The 25,248-nt window shown below is 37.3% G+C and overlaps 1 protein-coding gene across 1 annotated transcript in view; it reads right to left on the bottom strand.

Moving 5' to 3' along the window:
* Nucleotides 1–842: 842 nt before the first annotated feature.
* The window catches only part of Ammecr1 (AMMECR nuclear protein 1), a 107,687-nt gene continuing 83,281 nt past the window's right edge, over nt 843–25,248 (bottom strand). Inside the window, exons 3-6 of the mRNA XM_075958317.1 lie at nt 22,475–22,589; nt 9,217–9,307; nt 7,816–7,912; nt 843–5,177 (exon numbers count right to left, since the gene is read on the bottom strand). Of these exons, the coding sequence (XP_075814432.1) occupies nt 5,063–5,177; nt 7,816–7,912; nt 9,217–9,307; nt 22,475–22,589 (418 nt within the window). The 3' untranslated portion in view covers nt 843–5,062. The remainder of the gene's footprint in view (nt 5,178–7,815; nt 7,913–9,216; nt 9,308–22,474; nt 22,590–25,248) is intronic.

Below are 25,248 nucleotides of genomic sequence, written 5' to 3'. Positions count from 1 at the left end.
TACCTGAAACTATTAATATGGCCTAGATGATTAAGAAATCTTAATGTCCCAGTACATACAAATGATGAAAATGAATAAACCACAAGCAGAACATGAATGCCTTAATAGAGTACTAGCCCAAACCACAATAGTTCTTTAGGGCCTGAGATGGCTGATTTTAGCTACCATGATTGCCATAAGCACATGTTATAAAATTCACATGGTACTAGGGCTTTGGGGCAATATAACTGAAAATGGTTCTGTTTATATTCACATAGCAACTAAGGCTGAACCGTACAAGAGGAAAGTGAGACAGCAAATGACTGATAAGGAGCCAGAGGTATGTCAACAATCTGGTTAGTAGCCTTCCCATAGAAAGGAGACACATGGCAGCAGTTGCCAGAGATCCACACTGCAAGTGTCTCCCTTTCCTGATGGAAGATTTTAATCTGGCTCTTGAGAGATGTGGCACCAGTTGCCCTACTCCCAAGCCCAGGCATTTTCCTCAAGCTGGAAGTCACTGGGCAAGTCACAAGTACCACTCTGGAGCTAGCAATGTATGTGGTAGTCAGTTTAGGTGTGTAGCATGCCCAGTGTACAGCCTTTGGGTTGCCACCTATACCGTGAAGATGGGCAAAGCTTGACGTCAAAAGATACAGTTTGCACTTAATCAGGTGTTTCCCCCATAATTTAGCAATGTCTTCTACAGCTCATGAACAATCACCCTTACCTACAATGTGACTTTGAGGCTAGGCTAAGGCATAGGAAACCCTGTCTTTTAAATACAGAAGTACCAATGACCCTAAAACCCCATCATGAGGCAGGTTAAATAAATAAATTAATCCAAATCAAATATTCAGTTTTAACATTTTATTGGGTAAATGATTTTAAAGGTAATAACAATAGTGTCAAAACCACTACAATATCTTTCCACAGCCATACCGTACAGACCCACATAAACCTTTTCATATTTTTTCTTCATTTTTAATATTTTAAAGCCATACAGGTCATATAAAATGCCCACTTCCAATAGCTTCTTCAAACTAGTAAGCAATTTAACGTGGGAGGGAGGACCTAGTTGTAATGAAGGGGTTTCAGGGAGTCTGTGACGTCTCACTGTAATCAAACACCAGGTTCCTAAGAAGGGAAGGAGAAGCTACTCCAGGTAGCTTTTTGCTCGTTACGTCTCACCACTGCATCACCAAAAACTTTATGCTGGTGACCGATTCAAAAGTAATTTTGGGGAACATATAAAACACTAAAATAACTTAGAAACTAGATCCAAATATCTCAAAAGTAATTAACTTTGATATACAAAAGCAGTCAGAGGTGGTTATAAAAGTATTTTTTTGTTTGTTTGTTTGTTTTCTTTTTCTCAGTGCGTCTATGTACCAGCGCAGTTACTGGGTCTGGAGCAAAATAAAAGGTTCATTTTTTCTGAAATAGTAATAAAAACAAGGAAAACAAATCTTTGTATATAAAGGGTCAATGCTGGTCTTAAGAATGATGTAATCAGAAACCCTTAAATCGAGAGGCACACAGTGGGTTTCCACCTCACCAGTTTATTTAAATGGAGGAGGCGCTCACACTCCTCAAATAAACTTAGTTCAGTTTAACATCACTAGCAAAAAATCACTTAGAAACTGTACAAAAATAAAAAAGTTAACACATGTAATCCTGCAAGGTTTTTGTAAGGACTGGAAGGCAGGCTTTTGGAGCAGCATTTGGGCATGGCTGGGGGCTTCTTTGGTTTGATCTACAACACAGAAAAGATGGAACCTATTCCAGATGACAGTTTCGAATTCTTGCACATTTGAAGACAGGAAAAGAGGCCAGTATACAAACTTCCGGTGTGCTATGTGTGCAATGGAACCATTTGCATGGGACTGGACATCCTAGGTGTGGGGGTGGGAGTGGGGGGAGAGCAAGCCTTGCTGCACTTCCTCCATCACTTTCACTGACCTCCTCTGGGTGGGGGTGATTAGAGAGGGTAGTAGCACATTCGTGCAATCAGAAGGCCACTTGGGGGGGGGGGCAATTGTTCTTTTAGAATCTGGTACCTAGCTGACCTTGTTTAAGAACAATAGAACCTTCCAGAAGTGGAAGCCTTTTGCTACATACCAAAGTAAAATACACACTGTTTTCCAAGAAAATACCCAGTTGCATTAAAAAACAACAAAAACAAAAACAAAAAAAGAAAAAAAAGGAAAACTTAACTGGAACTAATTAACATTTAAAAGGGGCTCTGTAAACTTTGTGCTACTCACATGAAGTTCAAGTATTACTTCTGAGCTGTTTAAAGATCACGGAACTTATACAATATTCTGGTGATAGAGTGCAATTCACATTTGTGTTTCTGAACAAATAAACCACAACTGGCTAGAACACAACTTGTGCAATTAGAATCTTTGTCTGAGTTAAAGACACATGCTACATATTTCCACTTGTTCAAAGTTATTTCAAACCACATATTTAACAGCTTTGTAATATACAACAGAAGTGAAAGGGCCTTTGTTTGAAGCACACCATTACAGCTTGTATAACACCCTTTACACTACAAACTCTTAGTCAACAGCTACTTAGACACAAAAATGCACTGTGCATCAACTTGAATACAAAAGGAGACAAAACTATCCTTTTCCCCCAAGCCATGGTGGGAAATATTGCTGACCTCGTCCTCTGAAGCCTGCAGGATGGTTATTCTTCAGTATAACATTATTACACTGGTAAGAAAATCTGTATAACATCTGCATATATCAAGGATTTTAAAAAATCTGATATGATTTTTAGAGTCCGCATGACCAGTCACGTGACCTGCTCAAGACTGATTAGCACCGTTAAATACATAAACACACACATATGCATGTATGCATGTGTAAGTATATGTACACATACATGCATATATGTACGTGATAGATCTTTTCTTTAAAAAAAATAACAGCAACAGAAAAAAAAACCTAGCTGTAAGCTCACCCAGGACGAGGAGCTATTGAAATGATGAGATGATGGATAAGATGGATTTCACAACAATATTGGTCTATTCTGTCTCTCTTCAATTTGTATGTTTCATTTACTTTTCTTTTTTCCTTTTTTATTTTATTTTTTTGCAGCAGACAATGCCATTTAGCTTGTGCTCATGTTCCCTATAAGGGCAAGAAAATGTCAGGTAGCTTCTTGCTTTTATACTGAAAGACTAATCTATCCCAACATGCTTCAAAGCAGAAACAACAGGACTTCAAAGCCCATTCTAAAGTCCAGAAGCTTATGTTTTTTTGACAAATCTCTGCATTCAATGGAACTGGCTACCGAGATTGCCTTTCGGGCTAGCAATTGGTTTCTTAGTTAAGGCATTATAACTGAAAATGGTTACTTCAACAATGGATGCTGTGGATGAAGGAACACCAAACTTCAAAGAACTCTCATCAAAAACAAGCTGTGCTTTGCTCTGGTGGCAAGCAGAACGATTACAGCCAATTGTCTTACGAACTAAAAAAGGATTTTCTGAACTACCAGTCTGTCATTTATCACAGCGATTAAATGTCTAAGTTTGACCATTTCAATAATCAGCGGCATGTCATAGTTTTATAGTATACATTCTGCAGCATAATTTCACTCACCACTTGTTATATTGACTTCCTGTTTGAAAAAATTATATATTTTCCCAAATATATATATATATATATATATTTAGATATACCTATATATATATTACCATAAAACAAAGGTCATCTTCTGCCAGAATCATCTGTGGGTTTTCCTGGGGATAAATATAAGGGCTTCCATTGACATTGGTAAGTTCTCTTTGATTGTGTCATGGGAAGAATAACCTGCAAATGAACTGGGCTCTAATTAAAATATCTGAGTGCCATTTTCACAGGTCCAATATAATATCTGTCAACACAGAAATGTGTTTCTATCAAAAGTATGTAGTACAGAAAGAGATTCAAGCTCTTTATCGAATCTCTGAAACTCATATAAATTGGGAATCATAGCATGGATGAAATTTCCTTTCACTAGATTATCTTTATCATGTCTTCAACAGTAGCTAAAGTTGTCTCTGACCAATTATGACTTGTTGAAACCTAAAGCTAACAAATTTAAATTAATACAAAATAGACAAATGTCTTTTTGGTTACTTGCTCAAAATAATTTTTTTCAGCTAAAAAAATACTTTGGAGTAAGGAATTTATGTAATCTGTTGTTTCTTATATAGAAACAATAAAATTTTACAAGAATATTTCTCTAAATTGCCTTTTTAAAAACCCCTCTTAATTTGACTTAATTATAGTCTTCTCAAAGGCACTAAATTCTGCATCTGATCTCTTCCTAATGTTTGCTGCCTTTCACAATGATTTCTACGTCCCATCTGAAAGGCAGCTTATGCTTTTCTAAAACAATGTTTTAGATTGTAAATTGGTTCTCTAACTTGAGGCTGTCTCTCCTATGATAACCAGCACAGAAGGCTCTGTGACACGCCCTATCCTGGACCTTTGAATGTTCATTACTTAAACTAAAGCTCACTTACTTTAACCATGGGAAAAACATGTACTTGACCCAAATACAAAGCTGTCAGAGCAAAGAGAATTTCAGGCAAATTCAAGAGTAATATACAAATACCTGAATTTGTCATGAATTAATCCCCAACTCAGCTATCAAAAAATGACTATCTTACCGAGGAATACTAAAGACAAACCTAATAAATCTTCAAAAACTGCATACTTTCTTCCATCCACAGTTCAAAGAAGGAAGGAGCAAGCAAGAAAAAGAAAAGGGATAGAAAGAAACCTGACTGAGATAGCAAAGCAAAAATATACCTAATATTGTAAGGAAAGAAACCCCAAAAGCTATATGTGCTGCAAAAAAAAATCAATGATCTAAAATAGTAACAAGATCTTCTTAACAAATGCCATTTTCCTACCCGTTACCATGATGGTCTTAACTGACAATGCTGAAGCTTCACCATGGCAACGGAAACTATCATCATAAAATGGTACAATAAAAGAGATAGCTAGACCAAGAAGGTGTAGGGTCTCCCGGAAAGAGGTCTGCAGAGAGGCCCAGTAACTGGTTGTGCGGCTCAGTGTCAGGAATAATGGTTGTATGGCGGAAGGGGATGCCCGATGCCATTTTGGAAGTGATGATGCTGGCGATGAGCAAGGTATTCAGCATAACTCAAGGTCATCTTTTCACTACGGTACCTAAAAGAGAGTCGGGGAAGAGAAAAGTTAATATCAAGAAACAGATGATATGCTATTATCGAGCTAGGAGGTTCCTAAGTGATTATTTTATGTATTAAGAAACAAAAAGCCCTCAGAGAAGCAGTTACTTGCCCAAGGTCACAATGTTGGTAAGTAGTAAAGCTGAGATCAGAACACAGGAATCCAGCCAAGCCCTGGTGGCGCAGGCCTTTAATCCCAGCACTCGTGAGGCAGAGGCAGGCGGATCTTGGTGAGTTTAAGGCCAGCCTGGTCTACAAGAGCTAGTTCCAGAAGAGGCTCTAAAGCTACAGAGAAACCCTGTCTCGAAAAAACAAAAACAAACACAAAACAGAAAGAATAAACAAAAACAAAACAAACAAACAAACAACAACATAGGAATCCAAACTCTGAGTCCAGTGCTTTTTCTGCTCTTGTACTTGTTTAAAGTGCATTCCCTTTCACCCAATTTGAAGCATGAAGGAATGGAGAGAGCTGATCTTTTTTATCATCATATATCTATCTGATCATATATACATCGCATTCACTGGGCTATTTTTCTTCAGAGACCTTCCATCTCTTCCTCCCTTACCATTCCTTTTTGTGTCCTTGTCTTGGGTTTTGACACTATGTTACAACCAATTTGCACTGGAACCGTCCTCTTTGCCTATATCAAGTTATCTTTCCACTGCCTTACTTTTCAAGGAGAAGCAGTTTCTCCCTTCTCTCTCCTTCTTACTCAACCCACTGACCAGCATCCTTGGTTCTGCCACTGTTCTTTCATGGCTGTCATAGGTTTCTTTGGATTCTGTTGGATCTTTCCATGATGGTCCCACTTACTACTTGCTCTTTGGTCTCATGGTTTATACACCCTCCACCTGTCTCTGGTTCTGTTACAGAGTCTCAGATGGCTTATCTCTTTGACAGTTGTTCTTACTCCTACGTTGTAGAATTTTCCTAGGTTCATAAATTCACTGTTTAGACTTTATACTCTGCCCTCCTCACTACACCAGATCCTTAGAGCTTCAACTTTGAACTTCTCATAGACTATTCCAGAGTATCAGCTGTATCATGAACTTTACACATATACATTTGCAGTGCCATGTTAGACAGTTCTATGCAGACACAATTCAAATCCAGGTCTGAAACATAAACCTCAGTCTTCTCTCATGGTCCCGACATGTTTTTTCAAGGAATGACCTTGGTCCTTTTTATCTTGCCTTCTTCATGTCTAAGTGATAGTCAAGTGCTTCACTTCTTTCACAATATGCTTCTATCTGTCCCAGCTTCCCTGTCCTGCTGCTGCAGCCCCAGTTAAAGGCCCACACTGTATTTTGTTTAGACTGCTGCACAAATTCTTAGAAAACAGCTTTCCTGTATCATTTACCTGTTCTATACTTCCCAAGTTGACATTTTTAGACAGGGTCTTTCTATATATCCCTGGATGTCTTAGAACCCACTATGTAGACCAAGCTGGCCTTGAAATCACAGAGATCCACCTGCCTCTGCTTCCTGAAGGCTGGGATTAAAGGTTTATGCCACAATACCTGGCCTGGAGTATATTTTTTAAAACCCTATAATGGCTATCAAATGTCTGTAGAATCAGGTCCAAATTTCTTAGTGTGGAATACCAAGTCTTGCATTGTCTGACTCAATCTACTTTCTGGGCCACATTTTTCTTTAATGACATGTCCTATATGCAATGAAAGACCAGCCGAATCATAGTGCTTTGCATTTCTTAAAACTGGCTTTCTGCTCCACCACCTACATGCTTTGATTCACAGCACATCTTCAGGGAATCCCTTTCCTCCCTCACTTTCTACCTGTCAAACAGTCTACCCATTTTTCAAGCCCAGCCCGAAATCCACCTCCTCTTTGGAGTTTTCTGTCGCCCACTGACTTCCTGGAGTTCCTCTTTCTCAGCATTATGATCCTACACATCCATAACACTCTGCCTTGTAATAGTAATTATTTTTATCCATGCCCTTCTATTCTCCTCAAACTATAAACTAGGGGAGAACAGAAATGGGAGCATTTTCAAATTTTTAATTATGCAGAGCTGAGAACAATCCATTTTTAAACTACAGGCATGTAATGCAATTTTCTGGAATTGAAATAAGTGAAAACAGTAACCCATTTTCCTAAATGTTCGATACTTTCCTTCTTAAGCATCCCTATTATTCCATGATGAAATTTATTTAGCATTCAAGTTCAGCTCAATTGTGTTTTTCAATAAGCTTTCATAGTAGAGTCCTATCACTGCCAACACTCCAAGGTTAAATCTAAATTTTAGGACTGCTTATCAGAATCCTGGAGTTCTGCAAGGCAATGTCAAAAGCTAGTGAATAGCTAATTCTGGTACTTTCGTCAATAAAGTAGTTTAAAATCTCAGGGGGTTAGTTGTAAAAAGCTAGAATAATCACACGGAGCTAAAGATGGAAAGGATGGGCTCATATACCATGCGATATTTACTGCCAAGCAGAGTTCCATTGTATCTACTCTTAGGATGTCCCTGCTGTTTGTTTCCACTATTTTAGATAAGAGAAGCAAGTATAGTTGGAGAGACCAAAGCAATCAAAGCATTATATGCATACACTTAGAAGTGTACTGGTTAGTCTTGTGCTACAAAATGCCATGGTACCTGGTCAGCTTTATGGTTTTCCTGAATTCATTAGTAATCGGAGCTTTGTAGCCTCCTTTCCTCAGTAAGGAGTCTATGGTCTGAATATGGTCCCATCCTGTGGAGAGGCAATAAGACAAAATATCAGTCAAGCACCTATCACAAAGCACCTCTGGTTAAGTACAAAAATAACTTTGTAGCGGTCAGCTATCACTGTGGCCAAATGCTGTCAACTCCTTTGGTCCTAAAAAAAAGTCATAGAGAAGAGCTAAGATTTTATCCTTGTACAGAAGCAGGTTCATCACCACATGCCATAAATTGTCTAAGGAACTGTTCAGTCATGTCTCTGTACCAAATGTACTCTTCTCTAATAGATATACCTTCAAAAGGGAGGAAAAGCCTAAATAAATAAAACATGACTTGTATTAACTCACTAGAATTTGGGGCTCCTATAACTATTTCATGGTGACTGCTGGTCTTAATGGCATCTTCTATGCTCAATAATCTAAATTTGTGTGAAATATTCAAGGACATTTTATTGTTTCTGATATGAATGTTATTCTGATATCCTTATGAAGTCAATGATCCTGCATTATTAAGATATTTTCTAAAGCAATCCAAATAAATCTTCACATAACTGCCGTAAAGATTAACATCTCATTTGAGGACTAGCACATTAAAATTTGTTGTGATACCTTTCATATTTGTATGAGCATACACAGGGAAAGCACATTTCAAATGCTTTCTGAAAAGATAAGCTCTACAGAATTTTTAAAAGCATTCATTTGAACTTATGTGAGACCAGTGGCTTGAAAGGACAAAGTACTAGAGCAAAGCTGCGTGGAGTCACCATATTTGTTCATAAAGGTGTGTGGCATATCTGTGAAATAAGAAAATTGTTATCGATCATGAAGTATAGACTAAACATAAAGTGTTACTTTGTGGATTCACAATGTTCCCAATCTTAATGGGAAGCTTACAGCTTCAATATTAGCAGAATGAATAATAGCAATTACCTAAGAAGAATGGTTAGATATTGACAATGAGTAACGTCAAACTACACGCCTGTCTCTAAGCCCAAGGTCTCTTCATGCACCATGCTAATTACCGCACACTGATGCAGGAGAAAATTGTCTTCCAAAGCAGTAACAAGCTGTTGCTTAAAATAAACCCCAACTTTTATAAATTGGTGCTATTTTAAAAGTATGGATTTATGAGTATATGTTGTCAAATGTCACAGCGGAGATGCAGATTCTGTGTGAGTGATTCACCGATTTGAACCAGACATTGCAGTGGCAGCGATGAAAGGGTCAGTTATTATAATGTGACATTGATCAATTAGCGGACATAACTGCAAGGTCGGCTACTGCACTTCAGCTTAAAATTGTCACTAGATCATATGAAATAAAGTACAACAATGACCTTGCTCCTTTGCAACCTCCGGTAGGTAGGTGGCGGTGCGTTTTGATCCTTTTTCATTGATGAATTCTATTCTAATGCCATGTACACCCACCTGAAAGAAATTGGCAGTTTTATTAGTACAGACTTCTTCATAGAAGCAGAAAGAAAATGTTATCATTTAACTTTCAATGCAATTCTCCCCACCTTTGTTTTTATTTATTTTTATTTTTCCCAGAGCTGAGGACCAAAACCCAAGAATTTGTGCTTGCTAGACAAGTACTGTGCCACCGAGCTAAGTCCCCAATCTGTTCCCCTTGTTTTCAGAAGTATGTACTTCTCTGTTTTTCAACACACTGATTTGTGGATTGAAAGGCCAGTGTTATATCCATAGAGACTAAAAAAAAATGCTGACTTGTATGTGTCCAACATATGCCAGGCTATGCTACTTTGTTTACAATCTGAAACAAACTACATGCATAGAGGAGCATAGTTGATGGCAAGAATCCTGCCACAATTCCCAACCTGGAATAAGGAACTGACTTCAAAGAGATAGCAAAAACCCATGCAGTCACACTCACAACGTCAGGTTATATTCCCAAACTTCCTGTACTGACACCCTCACAAGTTTTAGTTCCTTTAAAACCTTAATTCCTATGTAGACAAACCAACACCGTCTTATAAGTCTGGAAAAACAGGCTGGGCTCGGTGGTGCACATGGAAGGCAAGACAGGAATATTATATATTTGAGGTCAACCTGCACTACACAGCAAGCTCCAGGGCAGCTTGGACTATATAGTAAGACAAAGAAAAGACAAAAAAGAAAGAAAAACAATCAGACTGTACATTTCATAATATGTTTCAATTTAACAGCAATAAAGACTTCAAATTACCTCAGGAGGGGGTATTTTTGTAGTTTATTATCCTAGCCCAGGAACCACTGTAATGTTTTGAAGTGCGAAATAAACTTAGTGATACCCGAAAAGAGAAGTCTATTGACTATAGGAAGATCTGTTGGTAATGTTTTGTTTTGTTTTGAAGCAAAACCAATGTGCTTTCCCTTTGATTAGCATATAATCAAAAGGAAGTGGTCCTTTATCCTCATAGAAAAAGCTGCATACAAAGCCGAAGAGAAAGTATTCAAAGTTCTTAACTCCTTTAAAAACACCGATAAGAAAAATGTAACTTTCAAAGCATGACCATCCTGTTCCATTCTCCCCATCTCCAGGTGCCTGAGATCAAGAGTGCCCAAGTGCATACTATAAGGCTGCTGACACACTAGAGGACAGATGTAAAGGCAGGTCTACTCTATTCCCAGACTGAGGCTTCTTCTTAGATCAGATGAGTGAAGACAGAGTCATATGTTTCCATGTGTGCACACATGTCAGAAGCTCTTGTGCTGTTTCTACCCTTTGGCAGAGTTTTCTAGTTTTTCAGGGAATAAAATGTCCCCTGGGAAATAGATGTCATCCTATCTTCATTATATGTACCACTTAAGCCTAGCAGATCTTTGGAGCAATTATTGTTTCTTCTTATTATTACTAAAGTGTATCCTTGTGGCTATTCTATTATATACCACTATTCCCACGAATCTCCTCTTGCTAAAAATGCAGCCAGGATGGCTGTTTAAAAGCCATCACAGTAAGGCCTCTCAGATCCTGTGGGATGTGAGCGTGGACAGCTGAGCAGAAATGTCAGTGTGTAGTTATCAAATATTTCCAGGATGAAGGGCATCTACCAGTCACCCCAAAGTATGACACAGCACTGAGGCAATGGCAAATCTGATACTTTATACTAACTTCCTGATCAGTGACTCTGAAAGTTTATTCTTTGACAATTTCAGATGCTTCATAATTTGTTTCTTTAAAATACGCAGTACAGGTAATTTATGCTCTATCATTCGCCGCAGTGAATTTTGAATCGTTACCTCTATTTATCAAAAATCTGTCATGTTAAAATTGAAAATAATTTTGGTGTTATTAAGATGTCTAGTCACAACTCTCAGACGGTTCCTTATCTGCACGATGAGAGTCAGGCAAGGCTCAGTGATATTTAACTGTCTCGCAGAGAGGACAGGGATGAAAACATGATCAGAATCGCAGGGCTGTTCACAGTCCAGCAAGTATGGTTTGTAAAAGGAGCAACTACTGGAGGTGATTTTTATCTTATCTAACCTAAATAATCTCTACTAACCATGAAAGCTCTGGCAAACTACAAGCTCTGTGCCTACATATTGGGGGGAAATAGTTAGATGGAAAGCTAGTTTAGACATACAAACCTTTTCTTTATAGGAACACAGTCTCTTCAATGAGAATCTGACATTTTAAATCCTAGTAATTTAATAATTAAAAGAGGCTAAGACTAATTGCATGGTATATAAATTGTTTCTTGAAAAACTTGTATATCTGAGATCAAAACTGAAGAACATGCTGAATAAAATAAAAATTACTCACCAGCAGGATTGTTTATTTAGTTTTATATTGTGAGAAGACTTAGGCAACAAATCTGATTTTAAGAAAGCCACCTATTTTTCTGGGTTCCTATGATTTGAACAACTGAAAGTTCCAATAAATGTGGTCATTTTAAAGTAAATGCTTTGTGAGAAGCAACATGTTTTTTTCTTTTAGTTTTTTTAAAACTTCATTTTACATTCCATCCACAGTTCTCCCTCCCACTGCCCCCCCCCCCCGTCTACTCCTCCCAAAGGGTAAGGCTCCTATGGGGAGTCAACAAAGCCTTGTACATTACATTGGGGCAGGACCAAGCCCCTCCCTCCTGCATTAAGGCTGAACATGGCATGCCACCATGGGGAATGGGCTCCAATAAGGTAGCTCACCTCCAGTAGTTGCTCATTTTCCAAACCATACTTGCTGGACTGTGAACAGCCCTGCGATTCTGAACATGTTTTTATCCCCGTCCTCTCTGCGAGACAGTTAAATATCATTGATTCTTGCCTGACTCTCATTGTGCAGTTAAGGGATAGATCGTGGTATTACCGCCAGGTGCCTCACACATAGTTCAAAGAGAAGCAACATTTTTCATAGGTCAAAAAGTTATTCCACAAAGCCAGAAAGCCCAAACTAGGATGACTCATTTTTTCAACTAGCAGAATCAGGAGAATGGGAATAACGTTCTATTTGGTACTTGTTAAGTACTATTTGTGCTTGGACCCATGAATGCCAACAAATAATTATATTGAACAATCAACTCAGGAGAGTGGAAGTCAATTCTGATCAGCCTATAGAAATCCCTGGCTTTGCAAACTATCTTATTCACCAAAATGCTATAGTTTCAATACAAAAAGTCCTCCATTAACTCCTGTGCATGGACACTTGGTCTCCAGCTGGTGACCTTTGGAAGGTGAAGCCTTGCTGGAATAAGTAATTCAGACAGCGGTGGTGGAGGTGGTAAGGTTTTATAGCTTGGCTCCACTTCCTGTTCCCTCTTGGCCTGTTTCTGAACTACTGATGCGTTGTGAGGTGCTAGCCTCATCCTCCTGCTACCCTGCCTTTCTCACTACAATGGACTGTATTCACCACGGAACTGTAAAGACGAAATAAATGCTTTCTGCCTTAAATTGCCTTTGCTGGGCTGTTTCATAACAGCTATTGCTGAAGTTATCAATGAGATATGGGATCAGTTACATAGAGAACTGGGATTCCATGAAGTAAGTCTGCCCTAAAACTATCTTAGGACCTGTCTTAGAATGGAAAAAGACAAAGTATCTAGGAACAGAATGACAATCAGTAATATTTTCCTAACTAACTGTGCCACTTTCCAAAAATACAGCCAAGTAGGTAAAACCTGGAGACTACAAATCTAGTTTCAAGGGACTCTGCAGGTCGGTTTCAAAATGATTAGAATGTCAGAGAAAAAAATGCTTTCAGGGTCCACTGGCTGCTATATTATTGGTTTAGTCAAGACTGTACTTTTGCTAAGTAGAGTCATAAATCAACTAGAATTGTAGTAAATTAAATATAGGACTTATAGATAATAGGATATGGGGTTAAAGAGAGCTATATCTATGTGTGCTGAGCAAACATTATGACCAGTTCAACAGATTTCTATTTCATGATAAAAAGAAAGCCATATTTATTCAGAGTCATTCCATAGCAAGTAATTCTCACTAATATTATACAATCTTTCATTTTTAAACACTGTTCAGAATAATTACATATCAAGATTAATGTTGAACCTCCAAATATATTATCTTGATTATTCCAGTTTGGGGATGATGTATCCCCAAGTCCAGCAGGCCTCAGCTCCCCATCATCGTTCCTCTCGTCTCCATTTTTCTATTTGTTCATTCTATCAGTGAGCATGTGTGTACAGGGAGAAGAGATACATGCAAATTAATCAATTTTGCTTCACGGTAAAAGGTTTGGTAGAAGAGATTAGAACTAATGGCTGAAATGAAGCCCTGAGACTGTCTGCAGATTTCATTTACCCTCATTATCTGGCCCCTTGTTAGAAACGTGGCTTCACTTAAAATTATTATTCTCTAATGCGGTGACCCTCAACGTAAGAGTATTAAAAAAGTGCCCTCTCCCACTCCATTATAATACATGGTTCTCTACAGCTGCATAGCCAAAGCTTAATAAAGCCTCATCTATCTGTAAGGCAAGCGTTAGTCCTATAATACACTAGCAGCACAACAAAAGGCTCCTGCTTTTACGGGCAAGCCTAATCAGTGAGCAGACAATCTGAATAGGTTAAAACATGAAGAAGAAAAAGAGGCATCTGGCTAAGAGTATAATTGCCTATAAAATGTGCTCTTTATTGAGTAGGCTCCATGAAACCTTTGACCACTGGGGTCTACAATTATGTCCAAAGTCCTGACCTTTGAAGTTAACTCTGCACCTGATAATATTTTGGCCAAGAATATTAATCAGTTTCCTCGGGTATTATCTTATCTCAGCCAGTAGTGGCAGGGCCACTTCCATTAACTCCCATTTCGGGGCTTCATGCTTTTTCAACAGTATGGCCACGGCTCACCATACTCCTTTCCAGCGAGTTCCTCTTGAATAACATAAAGAAATATATAGCAGGAGGTCAGAAAATTAAAAGTTGTTCGGCATGCCTTTTTGGATGAAAACATTTGGCAAAATATGCTTTGTAATTAACAACACAGCCAGTTACTGGCCATTCACAAAAGATTGACCTGCTAGGCTTAATATACCAGTACTATTGAAGTAAATGAAAGGACTCAGTTCTTAATGAGAGGAACAGGGATGCCTGGCACACTCCCAACTCTTTCAAGCCTTGCATTACTGATGACATTCATATGCATCCAGAAAGCAGGATTTTGTGTCCAGAAACAAGTGCTGCACAGGACAGTCCATAGATCAGGCCTAGACTCTCTTACTTCTGGGTGGAAAAACTCCATGCTTCTTTTCCCTGAAAATACTACAACCCCACAGTGCTATACATCACCGTCTCAGACTCCTCATATCACAGCAAATTTTGTCCCACTCTAGCTCAACCTACTACAATAGTGACTTTTCTTAGTGAAAGAAAATTCAACATCAAAGATGACAATACCTGAAACCCAGGCCTACTTACTCCAAGTCTGCAATCTGGAATAATTTGGGGGTAGGGTTTTAACTGTAAAAGATGATACTGATCTGTATGGCTCCTACTCAGTGTTTGCCCCCAAACTCAGTAGTACCAAAAAATATTTAGACTGCATATTCTCTAGATCCTCCATTCAAATTCTCAGTCACATAGCAGGCTGCATCTCTTTGCCCACCATCTTGAGTAGAAATTCTGAAGTTCTGCAGGTGTCTATCTGGTTAACAGGACCCCTTTATAATCTGGCTAAATTACAAAATTTTAAAGTCTTGCAGCAATTTGGATTTTTTTCCTTTGCTTTTGTTCCTTAGTAGCTTTTAATTTGTAACAACTGCAATCATGAATATTTTTTCAATAATAAGAGAAGCACACATGCAACTTCTCTTTAGAAGAATATAATGGAGGAAAGATGGGGGATTATTCTGTAATCCCTAGTATGACTAACAGGTAAATTAGTGACTTAAAAACAATTTTTTTCTAAGATGGGCCAATAAGAAGTACATGTTATGTTACCTTTATCTATTACCCACTCAGTTCTTGGAACTCTCTTAATACCTCTTGAGACATTTTGTAGGAAAAAAAAACCAGTTATATAAATCAAAAGAGATAACTGATTATAAATTCATCACTTAGACATTAATAATCTTTTAACATAATTGTATATAAAAACTTGCCTTCATCATCTACCTCAGCTAATGGATTATTTTTTGTTGTTATGTAACAACTGCAAGTGTCCCCTTGAATAAAATGCATATATGCTGCTCTGGTCTAAAATCCTTATAAATTAGTCACCGTAGCTTAGCAATAAATTTATTCAGTCTCTTAGGATCAGTTCTTAGCTTCTGTAGTAATTTTGATTCATGTAGAAGACTTAGACATCTTGGTATAAGGAACACAAGCCTGCCAATTTAGTCACAAAGGCCCATGAACAAAAATCAGATATAGCATTTATTTTACCTAATAGTGTGGCACTCTAAAGTACCTGAACTATCTAACAATAAGCCCTATGAACTTTTAAAGAATCAGTTAAAATTTTAAATAAAGCAGTGGTACATCAAAAAGCTATGAAGCCAAACATATTTATATATCATTTTCAATGAAAGAAAATGTTCTTCCTCAAAGATTTACAGTGAACAAGGGACAGTTCAGAATGTAATTACAGGAAAAACACTTCTATATTTTGACTAATTATAATAAGCATTCAGAAAAATTGAACACTGAAGTTTCCCATGCAAAGTTCAGGCAACATGGTGACCTTTAAATAAAGGGCCCGCTTTTCATCAAAAGTTATAAAAATGTATTCCTACCATTTTTAAAAGAGGAAATAACAAAGGAGATGACTTTTAAGATGAGGAAGCTGAAGTTATGCATATTTTTCAAAACCTAGAGCTATGACTTAGTTTACTCTTCAAAGGCTGGGGTGGGGCAGTTATCTCTGGTCAATCATGTTCTGTAGGAAATCTTTGACTGGTAAGAGATTAAGAAAAATGTGTCCCAGTTCTAACTGTACACTGAGTATGTGGCTCAGGATGGGTTAGCTCAGTTTATGAAAGAGGCTTGTTTCTAAACAGTTACATGGAGGTTGATTAATAAAAATGAATTAATCTTGAAATCATGGGGAAGATCATAAAGAAACTACACTGACTCTTTTTGCAAAGCAAAGTGCCTCTCGTAAAATGAATAATCTCTCCCTAATGTGACTGTTTCACTTACATTTAAATGTAAAATGCTGACTTAAAGAAATGACACAATAATAAAATGGAGGCATTAATGGCTTAGAATATTTTGTTACCATAGAGAATTCTCTGTGAAAATGAAATGTAGAATGCATAATTTTAAAAAATGGACTTTGACAAGTTTTGGCCAACATTTACATTGACAATGACCATTTCAAAAGTTCGGGAACTCTTTTTTTATGGTTTCTAAATAGCTGATTCATTCTCTGGATGTAAAATGAACCAGAAGCCATTAAAAAAAAAAAGGGAGCCTGCCACAGAACCATACTGTCAAAGAGATCTTAGTCCAACCTTTTCAACTTCCTAGTATAGAAACGGAGGTCCAGAAAGGTCAAAGAACTGGGTAGGGGCAGCTAGGAACATAACCCAAGTCTCCTTGTTCTCAGAATTCAGCACTTTGAAAAAATGAAATGCTGGGACACATGCAGACCACAGATGAAAGAACTGTAACTGAACCTCCAGGCAAGGAGAAGGAAGACAGTGTAGATTCTAAGGCAGGAAACAGAAAAACTTCCTCCACCAAACAATACAGACAGGAAGGCGGGAGACCCGAGCTCAAGTGGACTCTGTTGTCCATTCATTAAGGGTCCAAATGAGTAATGCAAATATTTATGGACTAAATCCCCTTCTAAGAAGTTTCTTTAACTGCTTGCTTCCCCCTTAGGCTTCTTGTTCTGCATGAGGACTTGTTGATACCCAGCAAATCCTCTGTAGATGGACAGTAAGTGCAAAGCACAGCAATGTTTCACAGCACTGTGAACAACGCTCAAAGCAGAGCTTCGTGACAAGGACCGGATTCCCATAACCACGGTGGCATCTTCCACTCCATGTCAAGGTCCTTCTGAAAATAACAATGAGGCACAATTTCCAGAGCTAGGTAGACTGATTTCTTTTTGTTGTTGTTTGTCTTGTGTTCACAAAGACAGAAATTTGAAGGCAGAAGAAAAACAGAACATAATGTACATCATAGTTGCGGAAAAATAATTACAGGGAAAACAGACTGTATACATGCGACTAGAAGTCATTTCACTTGGCGACTTTGTGAGTCATGCTAGCCATCTGTGTATGAATGAGGACTCTGTTTTCAGCTGTACGTTAAGAGGATCTAAAAAAACTGGAAACCTTTATGGGGGAAGGAGAGTGAAAAAGAGAATATTAGCTTCTAAAATATAGGGGGGGGGATAATGACAGTAGCCAATTTGTTCATCTCATCTGTTTATTCTCATGAAGGATGTTACAAAAGTGCCCTATTATTAACTGCAACCAGACACACCAGAAATGGAACTGCTTGCTCGAGAGGTGTGCATTAGTGGTTCTTTTGAAAATGAAGTACAGCTCTCTGAGTAGCAGGAGTCCTCAAGGCTCACACACAATGACAGATGCTTTGTTATATTAGGGACAGAATGGGACTAGAGACATGAGGTCTAGCTTTAATAGTCCAGGGACAGACAGATTTTTGAATCACATAAGAATCATGCTGGCCAGCCCCATTAAGCATGGGATGGATGATTCCATGTCAGTGTGATGTACTAAAAATGAATCCCCCAGAAAGCTGTCTTTGAAGTCAGATAAGGAAGAAAAAGTCTTCAAGTTTGTGCAAGTGTCATTAATCTATGTAAATATGATCTAAGCTTCTGCTTTTGGATATGTTAGAAAACATTTCTTCTTCATGCCTTTTAAATGATCTTCCTTCTAAAGCTCAGAAGTAAAAGATGCCTGATTGTAATTTAGTAAAATATTTTGACTTCTGTCAGTTATGTGATATATTAGATCCCAACAAATCACTGGCAGCATGTATGCCATACAAATTCTATAAACACGAAGGCTATTCATTTCTAATATCCTAAAAATGAGTGGTTGAGGTGACTATACCTAGCCTCAACCTGTCACACTCTGCCCCTTGTCATTTGTCTTACAATCTTTCATATTGTTTGAAAAGGAAACATGACTCCCAAACAGTGGGACTGTACTAGTTTTAGGCTGTGTCATTTTGGAAGATTCTGACATGCGATGTTAGGTTTTCTTTCTTTCTAAAGTGCCATGTCTGTCAATCATCCTGTCATTTAAAATTAGCATAACACTGTCAATGGAAGAACACAGAGCGGTGGTGGTGGTAAGTTCTATGTTCAAACACAAGAAAGATTGTGTTAGAATTCTCCCTGAGGGAGGGATTTTCCTCATTTAACAATCATTTTAGCCTTTCAGGTGGATATGACAACATATCAGTTAATGAAAATTTTCCACAAATTACTTGCTTTTCAAACCTTTAAGAGATCCCTTTAGGAAGGGATTTTACTGAAGTAATATATTTTGTCAGTTGCCCTATTCCACTTCTGCTTATATCAAATGTACTATTTTATTTTTTTAACTTTATAATTCTTTAATAACTTTGTTTTCCCCTAAGGAATAAGTACATGCAGGACTTTGCATTTCATGTTAAAATTAAACACAGCAAATATGGTATTTTATTCCGGGGAAAGAGCTCTAATTACTCGACCATGTAAAATTTCTCAAAGAGAAGGTTATAGCTTTCATAGTATAGTCTGATTTCTCAAAATGAAAAATCAAAAATATATAATTAACTAATATGCAAGGATATTATATAATTAACTAATATGCAAGGATATTATATATATAATTAACTAATATGCAAGGATATTATATATATATAATTAACTAATATGCAAGGATAAGGTCATCTTCATAATTTTCTTTTACATAATAATCATATATATGACTAAGCATGTACAAAAACAATTTACACAAATGTACAAAAAGCATTTATACATAGAAAGAAATAAAGTTTAGGATACTCAAGTCCAGTGACAAGACTAATTAATGTACATATTTGGTAAGATGTATGTTTTCCAAACACTTTCAGTTTGTTGGATCTGTGCTTGTAGAGCCCACAGATGCTACTAAGGCCTTGATGTATTCAAATGGTGAGATTATTAGGGACTTATATTTCTTTATACTTTAAATTTTTTAGTGTTTTCTTCAATAAGTCAAAATTACTAAAGATTCTCTGTGTGTGTATTTGTAAAATTTATTTTACTATTTTTATTTTGGTAAAATACAAGTAAAATTTACTATTTTGGTAGGCTTTTAGTTTTTAGCTTTTAATAATTATTAAACCACACAATTCAGTGACATTAAATGTATCTCTCCTCTTATATAACCACCTCTGATTCCAGAACTCTTTCCCCACTGCCAATGGAGATGCTGTACCCACTAGGCACTCACTTCCCATTCACCTTTTTCCCAGATCTGACAACCATTAATCTATAACCTTCCTATAGGTTTGTCTATTCTGGACATTTCACTTAAGTGGAATCATACAGTGCATGGCCTTTCGTGTCTGGCTTCTTTCATGTAGCATAATGTTTCCTAGGTTCATCATGTTATATCATGGATTATGGCTGATATGGATATACTATTGGTAAGAAATAGTTGGGTTTTCACTTTATGGTTATTGTGAAAAGTACTGCTATGAGCATTCTTATTTAAGTTCTGGTTTCAATATCTTTCTTAAATTAATTTGGGCATATATCTAGAAATGGAACTGTATCAGCCTATAATTAAAAATATTTTTACTTCCACTTTGACACACTGTTTAAAGCTATAATGGTTTTCATAATTAGAAAAGTCAACCTTTAAACTATCTTTCCCAAAAGAACTGCATTCTATTTTTAACCACAATAGTGCACTTAAAACTAACTCACTTTCTTAGAGTTAAAATTGGAATTGTTACTCTTTGAGATGTATTTCTTGTAAGTTTCAACTGTCTTATTTAACAGCAATGAGATAACAGAAAGAGACAGTCTCTCCCTCCTGGCACCGCCATTATAGCTGTGTGTAATTCACTTTCAAATGCTGGTATACTAAAAGTACAAAATCCTGTGTGTTGTGTTAATTCAACGAGAGAATGTTACATAATAAGACAAATATTTATGCTCCCAAATACCAAGTCAAAAGAATATAGAATCTTGTAGAAATTCAAGCTGGCAGAAGGTGACCACAAAAGACAAATAGCACTTGATAGAATACATAGTGCTAATATTTCAAGTGCTGTACTTCCCATACACCTAGCAGAAAAGAGATACATCTTATGAACATCAAAGCCAAACAGCAAAGTGAATTTTTGCTGTTGAGAGTTCTTGATGTGAACTGAAGGGGATGTTATTAACTGTTTATTCATACCTATTCATCAGTTACTTTTCTTCTTTTTTTTCAGTTTTTTCTTTCCCATGAAACATACATACATTTACTCAATGTGTACATATGAATAAAATGAATGTGTTTATACATTCTCAAACTGTATTTTCAATTCAGTGGCTGCAAGTAAGGATAAAAGGGTATGTGCAGCTTGGTCATCCCCTTGATCTGAGACCTTCCCCCATTCTTACTCCCCATGCCACCACTATACACATTACATTCTCCAATATACAAAGCAAATAAAAAGTATTATGGAGATAGCTCCATAATACTGGTCAACTTCTCTTCAAAAAAGAAACTCTAAACAGGCCTGGTGTCATGGGGCACATACTCAATCCTGGTATTCAGCCAGCAGAGGGTAAGAGGATCTTGCATTCAAGGGCAGCCTGGGCATAGGGTGGCAAACAAACAAAACCGTTGACAGAGAAAATGAAGAGAAGGAGGGAAGGAAAAGGAAGGGACCATCAAATAGGAATGTCAAATGTCACAAAAAATAAAGAAGGAAATTTTCATTCTATAAAAGGTTTGACACTATTCAAATTTTCTAGTATAAGTGTTATTAAATTATTTCATTTCTTTCTTTATAAAGGTCATAAGATGCTTTCATATTCTGATAACACAAAAAAGCCTATCACAAAACCCAGAAAGGACACTTTCATCCTCTTCTATGCAAAAAGTTATAAAATAGCTCTGGTGTCACAAAAATAATTCATATCAGAGATCTTCTGAGATGAATCCCCAGAATATTACTCTGTATACAGAGTAGTGAACAGTAGTGGAGTAAACCATCTGGAGTCTCATGAGCAATCATGGAAAAATCAAAACTAAATTCAACTCCAGTTAACTATGAGGACAATGATCTGGTTACAAGGCAGTCTCAGTAACAATAGGAATGATTCTTCGAAAACAGCAGCAGAAAGAAAAGCTCTTGTAAGGATACAGTAATTCCGTTTATAAGTGGTGTGTGAGAGAATGCTATTTATCAACAAATGGCCCTTGTTTCTTCTCCCACTAGTTTCTTCATATCCCGCATGTAAGTTTCTCTCTGCATCATGGTAGAAATCCTGTCTTGACATTTCTGTACATGCAGAACACTGCCTGTAACACAGCTGTATTTAGGAATACAGGCATGGCCTCTGTTCAGCTATTTCAATTGCCAAAGTAAATCACCCTAAGTTTTTAACTGTACATAGTAAATCAGAAAAATACAATCAACATCGGTTTCTCTGATAATAACAAGGCACAGACATACTCTAGATAGAACAGTATTTTCAGTGTAATTTCAAGTATGTATATTAATGTAGTCAAGAATGAACTCACATTATTTAGTTCTCGTTTACTAATACTCTGTCACTGTCACAAAGTGCCTTCCCCCCACATGGTGCATTTTGCTAACTCTCTTACTGCTTCTTTCTGACATGTGTTGTCTGACTGCCTAATCATTCGGTGGTGGTCACAGCATACTGCAGTGGAATGGAAAGATGGGAGAAATAGAGTCCAGTCAGTCTTTCTCACTACTTATTAACAGCCTTATTGGGTACTTAGGTGAGGTAGGAGGATAAAAGAGAACACCACATTCAGTTTGGAGAATCTAATGCCACCGAGTATTTGGCCAAAAAAATAAACTTTTCACTTGTATCTCATTGTTCAATGAGGAGCTTTAATTCAGTATTAGAATGGACAGGAAGCCTTATATTCTGGACTGAATTGGTAACGTCTACTCAGGAGTTACCTTCATGTAAAGTATATTATAATCTTACCTCCCAGTCCAAATAGTCACAGACATCTTCAAAGTTAGTGAGAAGAGACACCGAGCAGAAAAGCCGTGGCAGCTCATCCCTTGTCATTGGTGGAAAACGGCTGTCTTTAAGGGCACTGTTGAAGACAGAGCAGAGATTAAAGCCATTACTGGATGTGAAGGTTCCTAAGTTCAAATACTGACAACCATCTCAACTAGGTAAATAATTAAGAATCAGAAATGTATTAAAGGTGCAAGGGATCATCCACGGTATTTTTTAGAAACCTAGAGATTTTATAAATCACTATTTGTCATTAAATAGATTGTTTACTGGCCAAGCCTGTGACTACTGTAAAGAGTAAATGTTCACTCTCCTAAGCAAGTTTTAGTCTCTCCATGTTACTGGTCAAAGCAGAACATGCTTTATTTCACATTTGAGGAGACTAAAAGCTAGAGTAGTGGAAACATGCTAGAAGGCCTCAGAATCAACGACTGGAAGAAGAAATGTATGCATGATCACACAGCTGTCTTTTTACATATACAATTACATTGAAAACATACAAAAGTTAATCCAAGCTACAACAGTTACCACAGAACAATAACGCAAAAAGATGAATTTTTTTCAACAAGGAAATAAAATCAAATAAAATGAAAATAATCATTCAAATTGTAGACTAAAAACAAGGATTTCATGTGTCCAATAAAGGACAACTGAAGACAGGACTCAAGAACCTGGAACTACAAGAAAGAGGGCTCATCTGTACAGCAGAGGTCTGATTAGGAGATTGTGAGGTTATTAACCCCATCAGCGGAGCTCGGAGTTTCTGCATACATCAACTCTGATTAGACCCTTTAATCAAGTAGCACTGTGCCAAACTCTAGAGACCCTTATAAAGGATAAAATGGTCTTCCTCTAAGAGTAGAAGAGATAAAGCAATGGTGCCCCCACCCCTACCCCCTTACTTTCTCTTTGCTTGTCACACACTATGTTCCTTGTAGTTTTTAAAGAAATCATTTCCTGGTTAAGCGGAACACAGCTCTGATTATCTAAAGTATAACTGCAACTATTGAAACGGCATCCATAATCAAACAGCCTATATAGCAGCCAGGCTTAGAAAACATTCTCACTGCTTCATTCTCACAGATTACAAACTCAGAAACATAACGAAGTCCACGGTCTTTGGAAATAATTCCCTTTTAAGTGACTCATTGCCAAATCCACTCTTCTTCCACATTTTGGATTTTTGAAACAGGCTCTTGTTATGCATTTTTTTTAAAAAATTTTCCTTCTTTCTTGACATTCTGAAACTTACTGCATTTATGTTTTTAGTGCATTCTGGTACTCCATCTATCCCACCATACAAAAGAAAATGTTCTCAAGAAGATGCAAAGATGTTATATATTTATAAAATATAAATATCCATGTCATTTAAGAGGCCACAAACAACCAAGAAAGTCAGGAAATTGCAAACTCTTACTCCAAAAGAAGCAGTCCACTATTTTATAATTTACAACATAAATTTCCTATGGCTTGGCTCTCTTTATTTTCCTCCTGACAAATAAAATTCTTAAAAATATTCTCAAGCTCTCATTCCAAGGCAAGTTGAAGACACACTTATATTTAAGCACCCCTTTTACACACAAATACGGGAACAAAATGCTAACACACTGTGGAGATGTATCCCTGGTATAATTAAAAGGCCAATCATATTTTTCCGTTTTCCTGTTAAAAAGAACAAAAGAAAGAGAAAAACCCTTTATACATTAGAACCATGTAAATACAATTTTTGGAATTAGTGAGGTGGTTTTGTTGTGGTAAAATATACATAAGACTTGAATTGTTTTAAGTATCTATGTTTTGGTAGAGTAAGTATATTTTTAATCATTAACATCATCTTTCCCCAGAAATTCACTGACTCCCCACATGAAACAGTGCACTCATTAAACACTCAGTGCTGCATCAGTACCCTAGGATTCAAACACAATGCTTCAAAGCTTTGAAATAACAAAGGGACATTAGTCGTAATGGAAATCGCCTGATTGTATCAAAGAATTCAAACAAAAATGTTGGTATTCGCATTTTTCTCCCATCTCCAAGTAACTTTTTTTTTTTTTTTTGGTTTTTCGAGACAGGGTTTCTCTGTGGTTTTGGAGCCTGTCCTGGAACTAGCTCTTGTAGACCAGGCTGGTCTCGAACTCACAGAGATCCGCCTGCCTCTTCCTCCAGAGTGCTGGGATTAAAGGCGTGCGCCACCACCGCCCTGCTCCAAGTAACTTTTCATTCAACTTGTGAGCAGAGAAACATCAATGGTTCTCAATGCAAATTCCTAGAGAAATACACTGGCAATGAAAGCCTAGCAAGGATTTAAGGGATCCTAAAGAGATAAAAATTCCACTGGGGACACACCTCTAAGCTGTCAGGCCAGTGTGGATAGCTGATACCCAAGAGAATTGAGCTTATCTCGACCAAGCCCTTTTTAGAATACACCATACACACTGTTAAACCTAGGGCTTTGGAGAGGATGATGGTGTGTTTTGAAGTTGGGCGATGACATATGAGGTGACTCAGCTAAGCTAAAAATGGAGGTAAACCTATAACCCAGATTTTTAGGCTCAAGTCCAAAATTAGTATCCACACATTAGCCTTCAACATTGAATAGATAATAGTTTTAAATTTGAAAACAAAATACTTGTCTTACTTTTTTTTTTTTTTGGTTTTTCAAGACAGGGTTTCCCTGTGTAATAGACTTGGCTGTCCCAGAACTCACTCTGTATACCAGGATGGGCTGGAACTCA

The sequence above is a fragment of the Microtus pennsylvanicus genome, chromosome X (genome assembly GCF_037038515.1).
Source record: "Microtus pennsylvanicus isolate mMicPen1 chromosome X, mMicPen1.hap1, whole genome shotgun sequence".
Taxonomy (NCBI): Eukaryota; Metazoa; Chordata; class Mammalia; order Rodentia; family Cricetidae; genus Microtus; species Microtus pennsylvanicus.
Note: the sequence above shows the minus strand (reverse complement) of the source record. Positions and strands in the feature narration are given on the sequence as shown.